At 33.2% G+C, this 16177-nt stretch overlaps 1 protein-coding gene and 2 non-coding genes across 3 annotated transcripts; 1 reads left to right on the forward strand and 2 right to left on the reverse strand.

Annotated features, from left to right (window-relative positions):
- Window positions 1–104: 104 nt before the first annotated feature.
- On the forward strand, window positions 105–15919 carry LOC123701471 (homeobox protein ceh-19-like). The gene is made up of 4 exons (XM_045648967.1): window positions 105–223; window positions 14187–14669; window positions 15172–15370; window positions 15687–15919. Exons 1-4 carry the CDS (start codon window positions 115–117, stop codon window positions 15829–15831), a joined length of 936 nt encoding a protein of 311 aa, XP_045504923.1. The 5' UTR covers window positions 105–114; the 3' UTR covers window positions 15832–15919.
- Window positions 490–571, reverse strand: Trnas-uga. Its single transcript has one exon. It is a non-coding gene; the product is annotated as a tRNA-Ser (tRNA).
- On the reverse strand, window positions 992–1073 carry Trnas-uga. Its single transcript has one exon. It is a non-coding gene; the product is annotated as a tRNA-Ser (tRNA).
- Window positions 15920–16177: the final 258 nt, after the last annotated feature.

Here is a 16177-nt window from a genome sequence, read left to right on the forward strand (position 1 = left end):
AATGACTAGGGTCGCGTCTTAAGAACTTTTGTTAAAATTATCGTTTTATTATTAGTAACCGGATTAATTATATTTTTCCATTTTTATAGACGATTATGATTAAATAGAACATTTATGATAGTGAATTATTTAATGATGGAGTCGGCAATGCAGGATAGTCACAAGTCTTTTCTTATTAAAGACCTTCTTGGAGATGTTCTTAGACCAGGAGTAGGTCTTCCAGGTAACCTAATTTATTATACCTATTAATTAAGAATAAGTAGGCAAAGTTTAAGTTAAGTTCATAAAGAGGCATACTTACTTACCTAATAAAAATTAAAAAAAATCGATATGGGGTTCAGTAAACCTGCAGATCAATCCTCAATTATTGGAGTAGGTACTAAATAATATTATTTTTAATATAATTTATGAAAAATAAAATTGGGGAATTACTGTTAAATAAAAATGAATAAAAGTGAATGAAAAAAGTATTAATTAAAAAAGCTAATTCGCTGAGGACAGGATTCGAACCTGCGCGGGTAGAACCCATTGGATTTCAAGTCCAACTCCTTAACCACTCGGACACCTCAGCTATAGATTAATGTTTAAAATTAATCATCGTTTAACAATGTTTACACAAGTGTTTTTAATCTTGCTTATTTGGTCGTGTGTTTTGCTCGATTTTTAAATAAATTAGAGCATTTAAAATGTGTTCAACCATTTGATATAGGTTAAATTAAATAAATATTGTAATTAAATAGCTGTATCCGACAAATGTTGTCATGTATAAGCGCGTCGTTAAGTTTTCTTATTTATTTTTATTTTAAGCGCAAATTTCTTTAGTTTTTCTTTGTTAAGATCCTTCTCTTGACAATAACGAACACAAAAAAATAAAAATTATTGAAATTGGTAAAGCCGATTACGCCTGATACCATGACCTTGGAAAATAGGGATTTTTTTTATTACTGAAAATAAAAATGTTATTAAAAAATGATCATTTAAAAAGTTAATTCGCTGAGGACAGGATTCGAACCTGCGCGGGTAGAACCCATTGGATTTCAAGTCCAACTCCTTAACCACTCGGACACCTCAGCTATAGATTAATGTTTAAAATTAATCATCGTTTAACAAAGTTTAAACAAGTGTTTCTAATCACGCGTTTATTTACGCCATCACCAGAAATGTGGTTTGCTTGATTTTTTAATAAATAAGATTTCATAGTCAAACTACCTATATAAAAATAATAATTAGTTGTCAAAATGTATGCTACACTAAATTTTTAAGTTGGATCTTTTGGTATTTTACATTTTTTTTATTATAAGAAGATTTGTGTAAAAGGGGATATAAAAATTTGAACAGAAATCATAACTAGGGTGGCGCCTGGATGCGTGGCAAGCTAACCCTTTTTTCGGATATCCAGACGCGAAAAAATATGTCTAAGTAGGTCTATTTTATTCTTTATCTACAAAATAATAACGACTGTATAATTGGATTTTGACTCTATATTTTAAGTACGACAAAATAAAACCAATATTAGGATTAAACAATAATGAAAGTGTGAACAGCTGTCGTAAGTAATGTGTTATTGGAATAATATTTTGAAGATAATATAGAGCCTTTTTTGGAACTAAGCTTGAAGTATAGGTACTAGGTAAGTATTTGAGTTTTTTTTCGCGTTAAAAGCATTTTCGGTCTTTGTGTGTATCATACAATCGATTACCTACGAATTTTCTTTGAAAAGTTGTTTTTCATAGTAGGAGAAAATTTGTTTTTCATAGTAGGAGAAAACTTGTTAGCTGAATGTTGATGATATAAATTGTAAAATATATTAACTAACATAAGTAGGTACCTTTATCACAATTTATTGCCATTAATTACCTATAATATAATATCTATTTTATGTTGAATAGTATTTACAATAATCTTTTTTTTTTCTGAGTTTTTGCAATCAATCACCCACAATCTACATGTTTTGAATTTGATAAAAAATATCAATTTAATATATTTTAAGTTATACCTATGACTGAAAAGAAGGCCTTGTTTGGTTAAGCAATAACTTTGAAGATACCTTGGAAAATTTTATGAGTACCTACCTACAGATAGAATTCGAATTTTCGTGAATTGAGAGCGGGTGAAAGTTCATAAAATACCTATTAAAGAGTATGAGAATTTACAATTTGGATTTATTGATTTACTTAATATTGAAAAAAATAAATGTTCATTATCGCTCTTCAGCGGTTGAATAAAACCTCGACAGTGTTTTTCAGATTTCATAAAAAAAAACAGCCAAGTGCGAGTTGTCTTACTTTGTTCACTTACCAAGGGTTCCGTACAAAACTATTCTTTATTACATGTTGTTTTAAATTAAAAAAAAATCTAATCATTGGTTCTATAAGACATTAAATAAATAAAAAAAATCTTTATTTCTTAAATCACAATGGTCTTACATGCTTAAATAAATTTCATTAATATATTCAACACTATTACTAAACTTATAAAGAATGAGTTGTACTACATGAGTAACTTATATACCTACTAGATTTCCGCCCGCGGCTTCGCCCGCGTTTGCAAAGGAAAACCCGCATAGTTCCCGTTCCCATGGGATTTACGGGATAAAAACTATCCTATGTGTTAATCCAAGTTACCCTCTATATGTGTGCTAAATTTCATTGTAATCGGTTCAGTAGTTTTTACGTGAAAGAGTAACAAACATCCATACATCCATACTTACAAACTTTCGCCTTTATAATATATGTACTAGGATTCCGCCCGCGGCTTCGCCCGCGCAGCTAAAGAAAAACCCGCATAGTTCCCGTTCCCGTGGGATTTCCGGGATTGCGTCATGCTCCCGGGATAAAAAGTAGCCTATGTCCTTTCTCGGGTATCAAAATATCTCCATACCAAATTTCATGAAAATTGGTTCAGTAGTTTAGGCGTGATTAAGTAACAGACAGACAGACAGAGTTACTTTCGCATTTATAATATTAGTATGGATATTAGATAATATTTGAGTAAGGGTGAGGCCTCCTCCAGACTTTACCAGTATTCTTCGTTTTGCGCTTGTAACATCCACTTTTCGTAAGTTATTTTCGTTGTATCGTCTGCCCAGCGAAAAATGCTGTGCTTTCTTTTGCCTTTCGGACCAGGCCAAGATGTTAGGCGTAAAGTCCAACGGTCGTTCTTCATTCTGGCTATGTGGCCAGTCCAACACCATTTCAACGCGTATTTAAATTTTGTTTTGTGACTTATAGAAAAACCCGCATAGTTCCCGTTCCCGTGGGATTTCCGGGATAAAACCTATCCTATGTGTTAATCCAAGTTACCCTCTATATGTGTGCTAAATTTCATTGTAATCGGTTCAGTAGTATTTGCGTGAAAGAGTAACAAACACACACACACACACATCCTCACAAACTTTTGCTCGTCGGGTAATTTCTATGTTTGACATCCTAAGTGTGTCCTAAGCTTGAATCCATAAATTTCTTTTTTAATTTTAAATGGATATTACTTTTCAGGTTTTCCTTGAAGCTCCAGTATCTTTTCCATGAGCTGTTTAATCTTCTCTCTATTTCCAGTTCATTATTGGTTTTGTTAAAAAATATTTGTATTCTTAGGTATATGTATGAATCGACATATTCTATCGGCGTACATATTATGGCAAGAGTGATAGGAATGATACGATGGCTTGTGAGTGATTTGTCATGATGTTTGTTTTACTTATATTGATGTCGAGGCCAACTCTTTTACTAGACACATAGAGCTCTGTTAACATTTTGTTTAAGTCTATAGCGTTGTTGGCAGTCTATAAGACATTGTTTCGTATCTATAATTTCAAGATTAGCCTAAAGGAACTCTAAATACAAACTAGGAAAATAACTGTAAAGGTCGAGTTAAACATTGAAGATCTGAAAAAATAGAGCCACGAGTTCCTGATGTTCTAGAGATTCACCTCCTCTCCATTTATATGTATAATTTTAATTTTTGTAGCATGTCCATAGTAATCAAGTTATCAAATAATGGATAAATCAAATCTCTACTTGTTAACAATAATTGCCGCACTTTCATACTAGCCCATAGGTGGGAGAGACAAAATATTTGCAAAGACAAAAGTTGCTCTTGCGCGCTAGCTCTAAATCTATTGTTGTAATATTATTAACCTGTCCATGTGTTAGATTAAATCAATAAACAAATAAATTTTTCGAGACGTCTGGGGTGATATCAGAATGTATGTTTAGAAGAGTGTGTAACTAAACACGTGAGTCTGTCTCCCACCATGTTTGCTCTTAACACGTCTCAGTGTAGCAAAAACTATTTCCGAAGTCATTCCAACATTATGAGAAGAGTTATGAGTATTTTGAAAAATATATTTACGTATGGGAACAGATAGATCTTCGTCGCTTTCAATAGTAGACACATTAAATGGAACTTATGAATCAGGATTTTCTTTGTGCTCAACTTTGACATCAATAGCTCTCTGTAACGACAATGGCAGCAGGTACTCTCCTGAAATTGAAGTAACATTCTGTAATTTTTTAAATTAACAAAACGACCTTCTGTATATTCAGATTTTGGCATAAAAATACCTAATCCAAACCGGTTCATTGTATCTGCAGAAAGTCAGTCTTCTAAGTCAATTAATACGCTATTAGTTGGATATTAAAAGTCCTTCGAAAATATTCCTCGTCATTTCCTTGATAATTATCTCGAATAGTCTGTCGTGGTGCCGTAGGAGACCTCACAAAAATGATACCCAGTTTTTCAGCTAGCTTTAGTTTCCCGTTTTTTAGCAAAACGATACGAGAGCATCTGATGCTAGCTTCTAATGTTGAAATCTAATGTTGTTTTTGTAAGAAGCGGCTTTGCCAAAAAGTTTCACTTGAAGATTTAACAATATATTAATACTCAAACATACAACATACGATATAAATACAATTATGGAATCAGACGCAGATTTGCTGTCTGGCCATTTTGAAATTGTAGTTAATGAATCACATATTTTCATCAATGAATCGACTTGAAACTGCAAATAACCGTCATGACTATTCCACTGTTCAAACCATAGACCGTTCTGTCCATCGCGTATCAAATAAACTTCCCAGTTTACCAAGAACGTCTTTTTCTGCTTCTCTTGGCTGAACCGTTAGCAAATGTACCTAACTTTTTCATTGATGCTGTTGCAGTACTGGGTTGCAGTATTCGATGACTCGGATCTTTGTTTCCACGAAACGCTTAGACGAAACGATTGAAATTATAGAACGCATTATTATAGATTACTGGCGAATAAAATGATATTTCTTTTAGGAAATACGCTTGATTTTTTCTATTGACGTGTATGTTTCTTGTGTCTCTTCCATTTCTGGATAACCCGTATCTATGTATTATATCAATAATTATTTTACGGCTACTCGATCGACTATTTTCATCTTTGAAATTGATTAATGTAGACTACATCAGAATGATTTAACGATCTTGAGGTATATACTGTTATAATTTTTACCATTTCAATTATAACCGTCTATCAAAGTTAAGTAAAATTGCAGTAGATATAATTTTTTTCGCAATTACAGTACCTATATTATGGTAATTAAGATTTTCTCAATAATAAAGCAGGTTTAAGGAGCATAGTCTTCCAGACTTTCAAATGATTGCTCATCAATAGCCAGTATATGTTTCGGCGCAGTTATTTTTTTAATGTCAACATCAAATCTTCTTTTAATATATATAAATCTCGTGTCACAATGTTTGTCCTCAATGGACTCCTAAACCACTTAACCGATTATAATAAAATTCGCACACCATGTGCAGTTCGATCCAACTTGAGAGATAGGATAGTTTAAATCTCAAATCGTTTTAGAGAAAGCGGGCGAAGCCGCGGGCGGTAAGCTAGTAGTATATTATGTGGTTCGAAACCCCTGAATCGAATTTCTTTGAAATCATCTTTTTCATTACCGGTAAATTTTTAATATCAATATTAATTTCATTTATATGTGGTTTGAATTCCCCCCATTCCCCGAATCGATTTCTTTGAAATCATCTTCTTCAATGTCTTCACAACTTTTTTTATAGAATAGCCATTTTGATTGCACCACGATACTACTAACTTAGTAGGATGGTAAATAGTGATGCAGTCTATGAAAGGGCATGACTGCCTAGATAGAGTCTATTCACTTGAATAGATTTAAATTGTATTTTTCTGGGAAGACACAAGGAGGGCGTTCCATTCCCTTGCAGTTTGGTTAATGAATGATTTCTGAAAACATTTTGTGCGCAAGTCTAGATGTTTTTTAGTCTATGGGGAAACGGTGAAGATGGAATAAGCGTCACCTTCTGGCATTTTTTTCATACCTTTCTTCCAAAAATTAAAATCGGTATTGGTAACCTAATAAGCCATTTACTGTAATACAGTATCGGATAAAGAGACGGTTTAGGGCATTTTATCGAAAAAGTATTGCGTTGAAAATTATGGCTTTAAATGGGCAAAATTTGAGATGGAGATGCGCAAAGAACTATAGCACAGCTCGTATACGCGGAATACATAGTACATAGTATTAACAAGCTATACCTATACTGTAATAAAATTTATTAAAAAAAAATATTTATATATTTATTATCATATTATAATAATGTAATTTAGGATTTTAGTAGGTATGCTTTGGCAGAAATGGACACAGCTCTCACCGAGGATAGTTAAAAATGTATGTTAGTCTTCACTTTCCTGGCATGAGCACCTGAAATAAATTAATAAGTTTTGAGTTTCTTGATCCCTTCTGCGTCGACTTTTGTCTTGTATATAACTAGATTCTTTATAATTCTAATATGCAGATTGCAAAAGCTTCTCTTTTCTAGTAGTAAAGTAAGATAAAATTCAAGTATCTATCTATCCGAATGCCTGTGTATTTTGTCATGTATTACATCCAAGCTACGGATAGATAGCCTAGTACTTCTATATAAAACAATTCTCTGAAATGTATTTGCAATTGAAAGTATAGATTACCCACTTATATTATAATATTTTCATAATAATGAAGTACTTCCTGCTTCTTTATTTCCATAATTAAGTGCGTATATATTCTGTTACTTGTTTATCCAAATGTAAAGATAAAACAAAAGAAAATCCAGCCTAGCCTTACCCTATGCACAAAAGCTCTTCCATTACCATAGCTCTCGCATTAAATATGCAATTATGCGTGTTGTACATATAATTAGTTTTATTATCCGCATGTTAACTGGCAATCCATATGAAAGATTCATACATGGAGAATATAATTAGGTCCTAATATATGCACCTGCGCGCTGAGAGCTCACTTGCAAATTAGCAGCTTATTACTATGAAAATATACTTGGGCACGTAGGGAGCAATGTTCGTTGAGTACTGGTAGGATAATTAATTAAGTAGGGGTTAGAAAGTTTATTCTTAACTGACTTGAAAAAGAAGGCACGTTGAAAATCCAAAATCTACTCTACCTACTAATAAACGTGGAAAGTTTGTGGGGATCGATGGATGTTGAAATGTTTTACGCAAAATTGCTGATCGAATTCGTATGAAATTTGGTGGTAGGAAGATATATTTTTATCTCAGGCAAATCAGGCTTCAGGCAATTTACATGAAGATGGGGTTTACTTACCGAATAGCCAGTATTTATTGATAGCACAATTCATTTATTATTATGATGTCATGGAACAATTCATATGGAACTTTTCTTAAATCGACATTCGACTTCGACAGTTTTCTTTTCGCTCTTTTGAGTCGATTCCTTAATTCCCTGAAAAACGGATGAGTGCGTGGTCGCTTGCGCTTGCTATCTGGCAAACCATCTTCAGATCCCCGCTCTAACACGGAAAATATCTAACAATATGTATTTCTCAATTGCCACACATAATTATTACGCGACATAGTATCGACTAGCTGTGCCACGCGTTTTTGTCCACATTGCTCTGCTCGTATTGGTCGTAGCGTGATGACACACCCCTCCTCGATAAATGGGCTAACACTGAAAGAATTTTTTAAATCGGAAACGTAGTTCCTTTCATTAGCGTTTTTAACTTAATAAAAAAACTCTTCAGCTTGCTAATGTAAAGTACATCTACACTTTTAGGTAATCTTAATAATCTAGATTGTTTTAGAACAAAAGCACATTCAAAACTATAGAATAAAACAACTAGCCTTGCCCTCATAGGGTAAAAGTTCAATACTTTAAAATAACCAAGTACTTGTTAAATGTATTTTTCTGAGAAATAGTAGCCAAGTGTAGTGTCCAAGTGGTCGTTAGTCCAGTCCTTGGGGTGGCGAGTGTGAGGGGAAACTTGTAAGGGATTTCATATTGCTTATAATATTTTTGATGTGGACTGTGGAGTTTTCTAGAAGATAATTACATAAAATTAAAGTATTTTTAGACAAGTAAATAAATACGTAGGTACTTTTGGTGTGTTTTGTTGTTTCTGTCGTTTATTGGTTTATTGTCTGGTTTCTTGGCGATTATTAAATCTTAATAAAGTTTTTTTTTTGACAAGATTCCATGCTTGGCCTCGGAAATATCGATACGAATTAATCGATAGTGACCAAATTTCGTTCAGGATTAAAATTATATTTGTGCTAGAGCGCAAGTTAGAGAAAGCACTCTAGCGAGCGTTCTACATTCGTAAAAATGTTGATAACTATTGTATCAAGCTAAGCTATTCAAAATACATAATATTATAAACTCAAACTCAAATATTAATTATTCATTTAATATAGCGCTTTTGAATCGTCAAATTTTAAATTTATCATTTGATATGTTCGGTATGCAGTTTCTACAGAGAATAACCGTTGCCGTTGTAGGTGCTCTTTTAGAATCATGTCAAGTTAACATTTTAATTCATATACCAATAAACAACGGTAATTTCATTTAAACATACATTTCAATCCTTTCAACATAACAAACGAACAAAACAAAGTACTTAACATCATACGTGCATAAAGAAACTGCAATCAATTAACAATAATGATTGCTAAGTCCTGCATATGCTCTCAAGCACAGCATGCTGCCTCTCAGCCTCGCACGCGGCAGACACGCGCCAAACTTGACTTACCACAGATAAATAATTTTCGAACGTTATAGACTATAGAGCAAAGAGGTTTGTTAACTTTTTATTGTAGAGAATGAATGTATTATCTGTAACAGCTTTTGACCATTGAATTGCTTTTTTGTTGCATTTGTATGGAGTTAGTTTGATTCTTCCTAATTTAGTTGTTAGAGAGATGTAGCGTTAGATATGCTTTAAAAAAAGGCAGTCAGTCTTCCCTGAAAAGAAAACATTGTAAAAAAGACAATTTTGATAATTAACTACTCAACAGTGAGAACTAGGGTCTAGGACTAACGATTGAGACGGTACTTGTATAGAAGCATTCTTGATGTAATGACTATAATTTCATTATAAAACTTTTACTCTACTTTATTTATTATAGGTATCTACCTAAAATGCAATGAGATGATCGCAGCCTTGTTATAAATTAAAAAGAAGATATTGTAGATTCATATTGCCTAGTTGTTTTAATGAATGGCTATTGTATTCACACACACATTTAATTGAATGGTACCGTAATGTCTCTCGCTGTTTTTGTTGCTGTCGCCATCTCTTACAATATTATTTAATTTTATGAAGAACTAGAGGTCTGCTCCGGCTTCGCCCGTGGTACATATTTCGCAATAAAAGGTAGCCTATGTCCTTTCTCGGGTATCCAAATACATATCTTCATACCAAATTTCATGCAAATTGGTTCAGTAGTTTAGGCGTGATTGAGTAACAGACAGACAGAGTTACTTTCGCATTTATAATATTAGTATGGATTACCTTTCTGTTTAAACCATAAAAGTAAAAGAAAAAGCTTATTTGAACTTGATTTCAAATTCAACAAACAAGTGTAAAATAGACAATTATTAGTACAATACAACGCCCTTAATTTAAATTGACCCACAAATAAAAGTTTAGAGGAGGTATTATTGTCAAATTGTTCAATTTGTCGGGGCGCAATGATTATGCACGCGGGTGCGGTTCCACTAGTCTGTAATAACCTACTAACGAGGATACTGCGAATTATAGTCTTGGTACTTTGAAGGGAGAATTTGTCAGTTCTTGTATATAAATTTTTTTTTTAAACTTGTGATGTAGGTAATACCTATAATGATGATGATGATGTTAAAGCGGTTATAGAAATTTAGTTGAATCACAGATACCTAAATGATAATTTAATACATGATAATAGTACCTATGAGAATACTGGTATCCTCACTGTACCATCACAGTATATATTTAATAATATTTTATATGTACACAAAAACGCAGACTTACACACAAGAGTAGGAGATAGACACTGTTATGGCACAAGGAACAGAAATAAAATTGAAATGCCATTTTACCGGTTAGCTAAAGTTAAAAATTCATTTATGGGTCAAGGTATACTTTTTTACAACAAAATTCCTCATAGTATTAAAGAGTTTAGTAGTGCTAAATTTAAGAATTATGTAAAAAACGTCTTAGTTCAGAGAGCCTATTACAGCATTAAGGAATATATGGAAGATAAAAACCCATGGAGGGTTGTCGCGTGAGAACCGCAGGACAGTTCTTTGGCATATTATGATAATATATACGTACGGTTACTTACATATTTTGTAAAATTAAATTGTAATACTGAAATGATTTAAAAGAGCAACTATGGAGTTTCTTGCCGATTCTTCTCCATAGATACTGCTTTCCGAATCGGTGGTAAATGATAAAAATATGTATTGACGTTTCAAAAGTGCTTCTCGAAGAAGTCTAATTGAATAAATAAATGTTTGAGTTTGAGTTTGAGTTTATGTAGAATGAAAAAATATTAGATACTTAGAGCGTTTTGGAAATTAACCGAAAATCTTATTAATGTATACAGTGGTTTAAAAATTTTGTTGTTAACTTTCATTCTGGCTTAAAACATTGTTGAGCATGTTTTTTTAAACTCATATTTTTTACTACTGTAAACTTTTACTACTACACGTGAGAAATTATTATAGTCATACATTTACGGCTGATTTAGTCTTAAAATATTGTCGTATAGTAAAATAAGCAAAGATAATTAATCTAATTTCATTAGGTACACACTACTGCCCACGTATACCTATTATGTGTAACGAGATAATGTAATTCATCTAACCATCTTGAAGAGAAAATTTAAAACAATTATTTATTCTAATTCACAAACATTTCAATTAGAATGCTTAAAGTATCAAGATTGTTCTGTACTCTCGCAGCAGGGCGCTCGCTAATTTGACTGTCATTGACTCCAGGCGATACTCGCTGAATGCTGTATCATGGCGATCACTTATGTCTTTGTTGTTCTAGTTGTTGACTATGGATAGGGAGTTAAAACAACTAGAGATTCTGGCTTGATGTTTAGATATTTCCTGTGAAAATGGCCGTAATATAGTAAAAGTCATACCGGTATTTTTTGTGTGTATGAATTTAGCATCTTTAAAACACAGTAAAGAAGAAGATTTTATACTAGAAAAAGAATTCTTGTAAGAAAGTTAGTTTGAATTTTTACATGTCAGCCTTTCTTTGTGTTTTAGTTTTATAGCTGAAATGTCTTACGGAGAGGAAGAGATGGTTTGTACCTGTTTGTACCAAACCTGCACATTAATTACCGATTTTGAAAAATTCTTTCAAAAGTAGAAATCTGCATGTTTTCTGTAACTAAACAATATAATAATTAATATGTAAACTTCCTGAACGTTGAGTTTATATCTATAGCAGTGATGTTGGTAAATAATTATTACGTAAAATCGTCTTTACCTTTATTATAAAAGGTTGTGCCATTTTGAAGACTGTGACTGGGCATAAATTCGAGAGCAGTTCATTTAAATTGCAAATATTCTTCGTTAAATGTCGAAGGGACGTTTTGTTTAAAAGAACGGCTGTGATTTAATTGATTGGATTAATTATTAACCTTTTTTGATAAATTTTTATATTCAAAGCAAACTTCAGTTTTGTCAACTTTCAGATTCAGGTTATTCAGCTAGCATAGCAAACTATTTTTATTTCGAATAAGTTAATTTTAGTGCTATCCTGTGCTATCATTATGATTGTAGAGTATTTATTGTGGAAATAACTTCGATCAATGAGGAAATAGCAAATGATTACGAAAACTATAATCAGTCCGTAGAGCCCCGAGCGGCCCGATCGGTCCACGACACAATAGATTTTCTATTGTGTCTGTGATTCCGGGGCCTGAGTTATTAAGAAGGTTTTTGTTTTATTCTTATATAAAATCTTGTTATAAATGTGTAAGGTATAAAATTTTTTTATTTGTTAGCCGCCCCGGCTCCGACGGAATGACCCAGGATAAAAATAAGAAAAAAAAAATTCCATATAGGAAGTAGCTTTCTATTGGCAATGGATTTTTAAAAGTTTAGGTAGTTTAATCGACTGTAGAACCCAGTCTGTGGTAGAACCAATTTTTTTAACTTCTTTGTTTACTTAAATTTTCCACTATATCTTCTACTGGTACCTACTTCTACTAGAACGAAGTATTTAGCTAGTTAGAAGCATCTTGATCGTATAATTTAGGATAATGTCACGTCAAACAATATTCAATGTGGCGGCCACTTCCTGACATAATATTACAGATTTTTGGCGCGAACATAACGTAGGACGCTCAAGTTTATTTATTCCTTCTATATTTATATGCGGTATCTTCTAATGAGTGAACCATGATTTCGGGCGTAACTCGTTGATGCGTATAAAAGAGGATCCGGCATTCAGAAGTTGTTTGGAGGGTAGATTCACGTGTAAACAGGCTCCCGCTAAAACATATTTATGCAAAAATTATAACGAGGAACGCTTGACTGTAGGGCTGACAGCGCTTTGAAATTAATCGCAATGGTTGGTTGTTTATTTTGATTTGGTGTACAGATTTTAAGGAGATTTGAGTGTTGGTTTGTTTCTTTGTTGGTTTCTCTTGAGCAAATTGTTATTTGGTTTCGTTGATTGGATTAATGGTGTATTTTCTATTTAATAATGAGATAAATTGATTAATTCAATTACTTTTAAGTCAGGGTTGTAGTCTAGTTGGTTCCAAATATCATTTTTATCCATTGATTCAATTAACGATTGCAACAGAATTATAAACATTCCTTATTCATAATAATCGTTCAAAAAGGAAATAAATTATGTATTCAAAATCCTAGCCATAAATGGTTTCCATCCACATCCATCCGTCCATCACATAAGGTTATTTAAAAATATATTATATATACGAGTATTGAACCGTACTGAAAAGGAGATGTGTATTTTAATATAATGTTAAGTAGGGCAGCAGCCAGCCCTACGCTATCTATATATAAGAGTAATCGGCATACACCATTACTGACGGTACGATTTAGCTATGAAAAGCGACCCGTAGTGAATGCCCACTCTTCAGCATTTTCATGCAAATTAAAAGACACAAACGCCATAGACAAGATTTTCCCGCGCTAAAGTTTCATTCGTTCATTCGAGAGTGAAACGAAACGCCCCGAGGCATTAATTAGAGCAGAAACTCGTGTCTATGGTTCTTTTTTTAAAGGTCTATAAGAGATCTCGCCTTTGTATGGGATGTTTGAGCTTGACTAAGTGTCAGGCCTTAGTTTTTGTCTTGTACATTAATTGCGGTTTATTTAACCTTACGTAATAATTAAAATAAAACAGAAACACATCTCAATTAAGCTCCTTTTACGATTTTAAATTATAAATTGTAATTGTGTCAAATAACCGGCAAGTTCTAATTGCGAAATAGAGTCAACAATAAAAATATGATTTGAAACATAGTATCGTTAGTTATTAGATTTGTATTTTAAATCAATGAATCTTTTAATTTACGACAAGTTAAATCTTAAAACCGTTAGCCTAGTGTGATTTATTCATTTGATTCAAGCTATTAAAAACTCGGCCCAAGACTATTCAAATAAGAACTTTGTCCACTGGGTAGGATATCTCTAGATGTTAATGTTTGAAGACTGGTGCAGTAGTTTTTGAGCTTTACGACAGGCAGATAGACAGACGCAGCGTAGGACTTTGTTTAAAAATATGAAGCTATAAAATTAACCTTGCAGAATACAAAAGATATGAAATAAATAAATAAATCCAGGGTTAATTTGTCCGGCAAAAAATCTATGAATAAAAAGTAAGAGTTTGAATGCTATTTGTTGTTGTTACAGGTAAAGCACAAGATGATGAAGAAGGTACTAGTCGGTGTGATTCAGTGACCCAACATCTCGAAAATTCCGAAGATGACATCTCGGTTGGTGACAATCGTTCCGAAACATCAACACCAAAGATACCGTATCCATATGAAAATGATAGAAAAACAGAAAAGAGGAAAATTGACGAAGACTTTAACCAAAACGAGTACAATGGTAATAGATTACCAAATTCAAATTTCAACTCACCGTTCAAAGAGGATGACAATGATTATGACAGAGAGGAGTCAGTTAAAATGTACGATACCTCTTTGTTTCACTTGTACAGACCAGAGAGAAAAGAGGAAGGTGAAGGGTTTGGAATGAGCGGCTCTATGTCTGATAGTATTTATGCTCGGTCCATGGATCTTACCAAGAATACCTTTCAGTCACAATTGCTGGTTGGTTTTGCTGCTTCTGTGATGGCTGGAGGCGCGCAGAATGAGGGTCAGGAAGGAGCAGGTAATGTCATGATGATTAAACACATATTGTTTTTAAAGATTCTGTTTAGTTATTATAGATATCTACTTGGAATAGTTTCAAGTTTAGTTTTTAGTGAAGATTATTTCGTTACTTTTCAAACCAGTAACGTCTACTTCATCACAAATAGACCAATGTATTTTGTGTTTAAATTGAAGATACTGGTTATAACTAATACATAGGTTTTTACTTTGATTGAAAAAATTTTAAAATGTAGAGTCAGTTTCAAGTTTCTGTAAAAATTAATGTTATGTGGGTCTTATATCAGTATCTTGACTACATGCTTCATTTCAGATATAAATATTAGGAACTATTAGAATGGCTAAGATAAACTCCATATAAATAAAATAAATATACATGTTAGGTGCATAACTTTTATATCTTAATCATCCTTTATGTATTTTCTGTGACGGCAATTGGATTTCTGATTAAAGCGACTTATAACATTACATTGCAACGACATTCTAAGGTTTAATCTCAACAGACCGGCAGCCCTCAAGCCGCACCGCCAGCACGGGCCGCAAGCCGCGGCGGCGGCGAACGGCGTTCACTCACGCACAACTAGCTTATTTGGAACGCAAATTTAGGTGCCAGAAGTACTTGAGCGTGGCTGATAGAGGCGATGTGGCAGATGCTCTGAATCTCAGCGAGACGCAAGTTAAGACTTGGTATCAGAATAGACGGTGAGTGATATTATATTTATAGAGCATACAGTGTTGTAAATAAGTATTAAATAAACTGTAATATAAATACGTATATGTGTTAGTGGGTTCAGGTAACTGCTCTATAATATTATAATATTGCGTCTGTCTCTATGTCTCTTACGCATCTAAAGCTTACAACAGCACTGATATAAACGAAATTTGTAATGGAAATATGAAGCTCTGAAGATCCGGGAAAAACAGACTTTTTGTTTGAAAATCATCCCTTGAACTGTCCTGTCCATGTGTAAAACAGGCATAGCTAGTAACTCTATTATAATGAGATCTTTACTTCCAGAACAAAATGGAAACGCCAGAACCAACTGCGCCTGGAGCAGCTACGTGCGCAGGCCGCGAGCGGCGAGCGTGAACTGTCACATTCCCTGCCCCTCGCGTGTGCGCTCCTCCCCCCTTACCCCGCGTACATGCATTGCCATTTGTAAAAATACCCGTAAAAACTAATAAAAATCTTTTTATTGTTATAAGGAAACAGATAATGTGAAAGACGCATCATATTATGTATATTTTAAATTTAATACGATTATGTTTACTGCAATAATACAATTTTTTTTTATGATAAAGTTTATTATAAAATGAGGGAAGCATTTGTTTTGTAGATGAAATGTGTAGATAAATACTGTAATTTACAATTTGTAAGTCACTCATAGTATCTATTTGTGGATGTAATAAGTTTATTTTTACAAGATTAAATGTTACCTTTTCTGTATTCAAATCCAGTTATATTGTAAAAAGCATAGTAGGTTATAGGTAATGCTGTCTGCCTGGCCC

The sequence above is a fragment of the Colias croceus genome, chromosome 2 (genome assembly GCF_905220415.1).
Source record: "Colias croceus chromosome 2, ilColCroc2.1".
Lineage (NCBI taxonomy): Eukaryota > Metazoa > Arthropoda > Insecta > Lepidoptera > Pieridae > Colias > Colias croceus.

Excerpts from the sequence above, each read along its gene's own strand:
- LOC123701471 (XM_045648967.1), top strand. The coding sequence starts at position 115 with ATGATAGTGAATTATTTAATGATGGAGTCGGCAATGCAGGATAGTCAC. Across the intron at positions 224-14,186 it reads ACCAGGAGTAGGTCTTCCAG|GTAAAGCACAAGATGATGAA; the intron begins GTAACCTAATTT and ends TTGTTGTTACAG. Across the intron at positions 15,371-15,686 it reads ACTTGGTATCAGAATAGACG|AACAAAATGGAAACGCCAGA; the intron begins GTGAGTGATATT and ends CTTTACTTCCAG.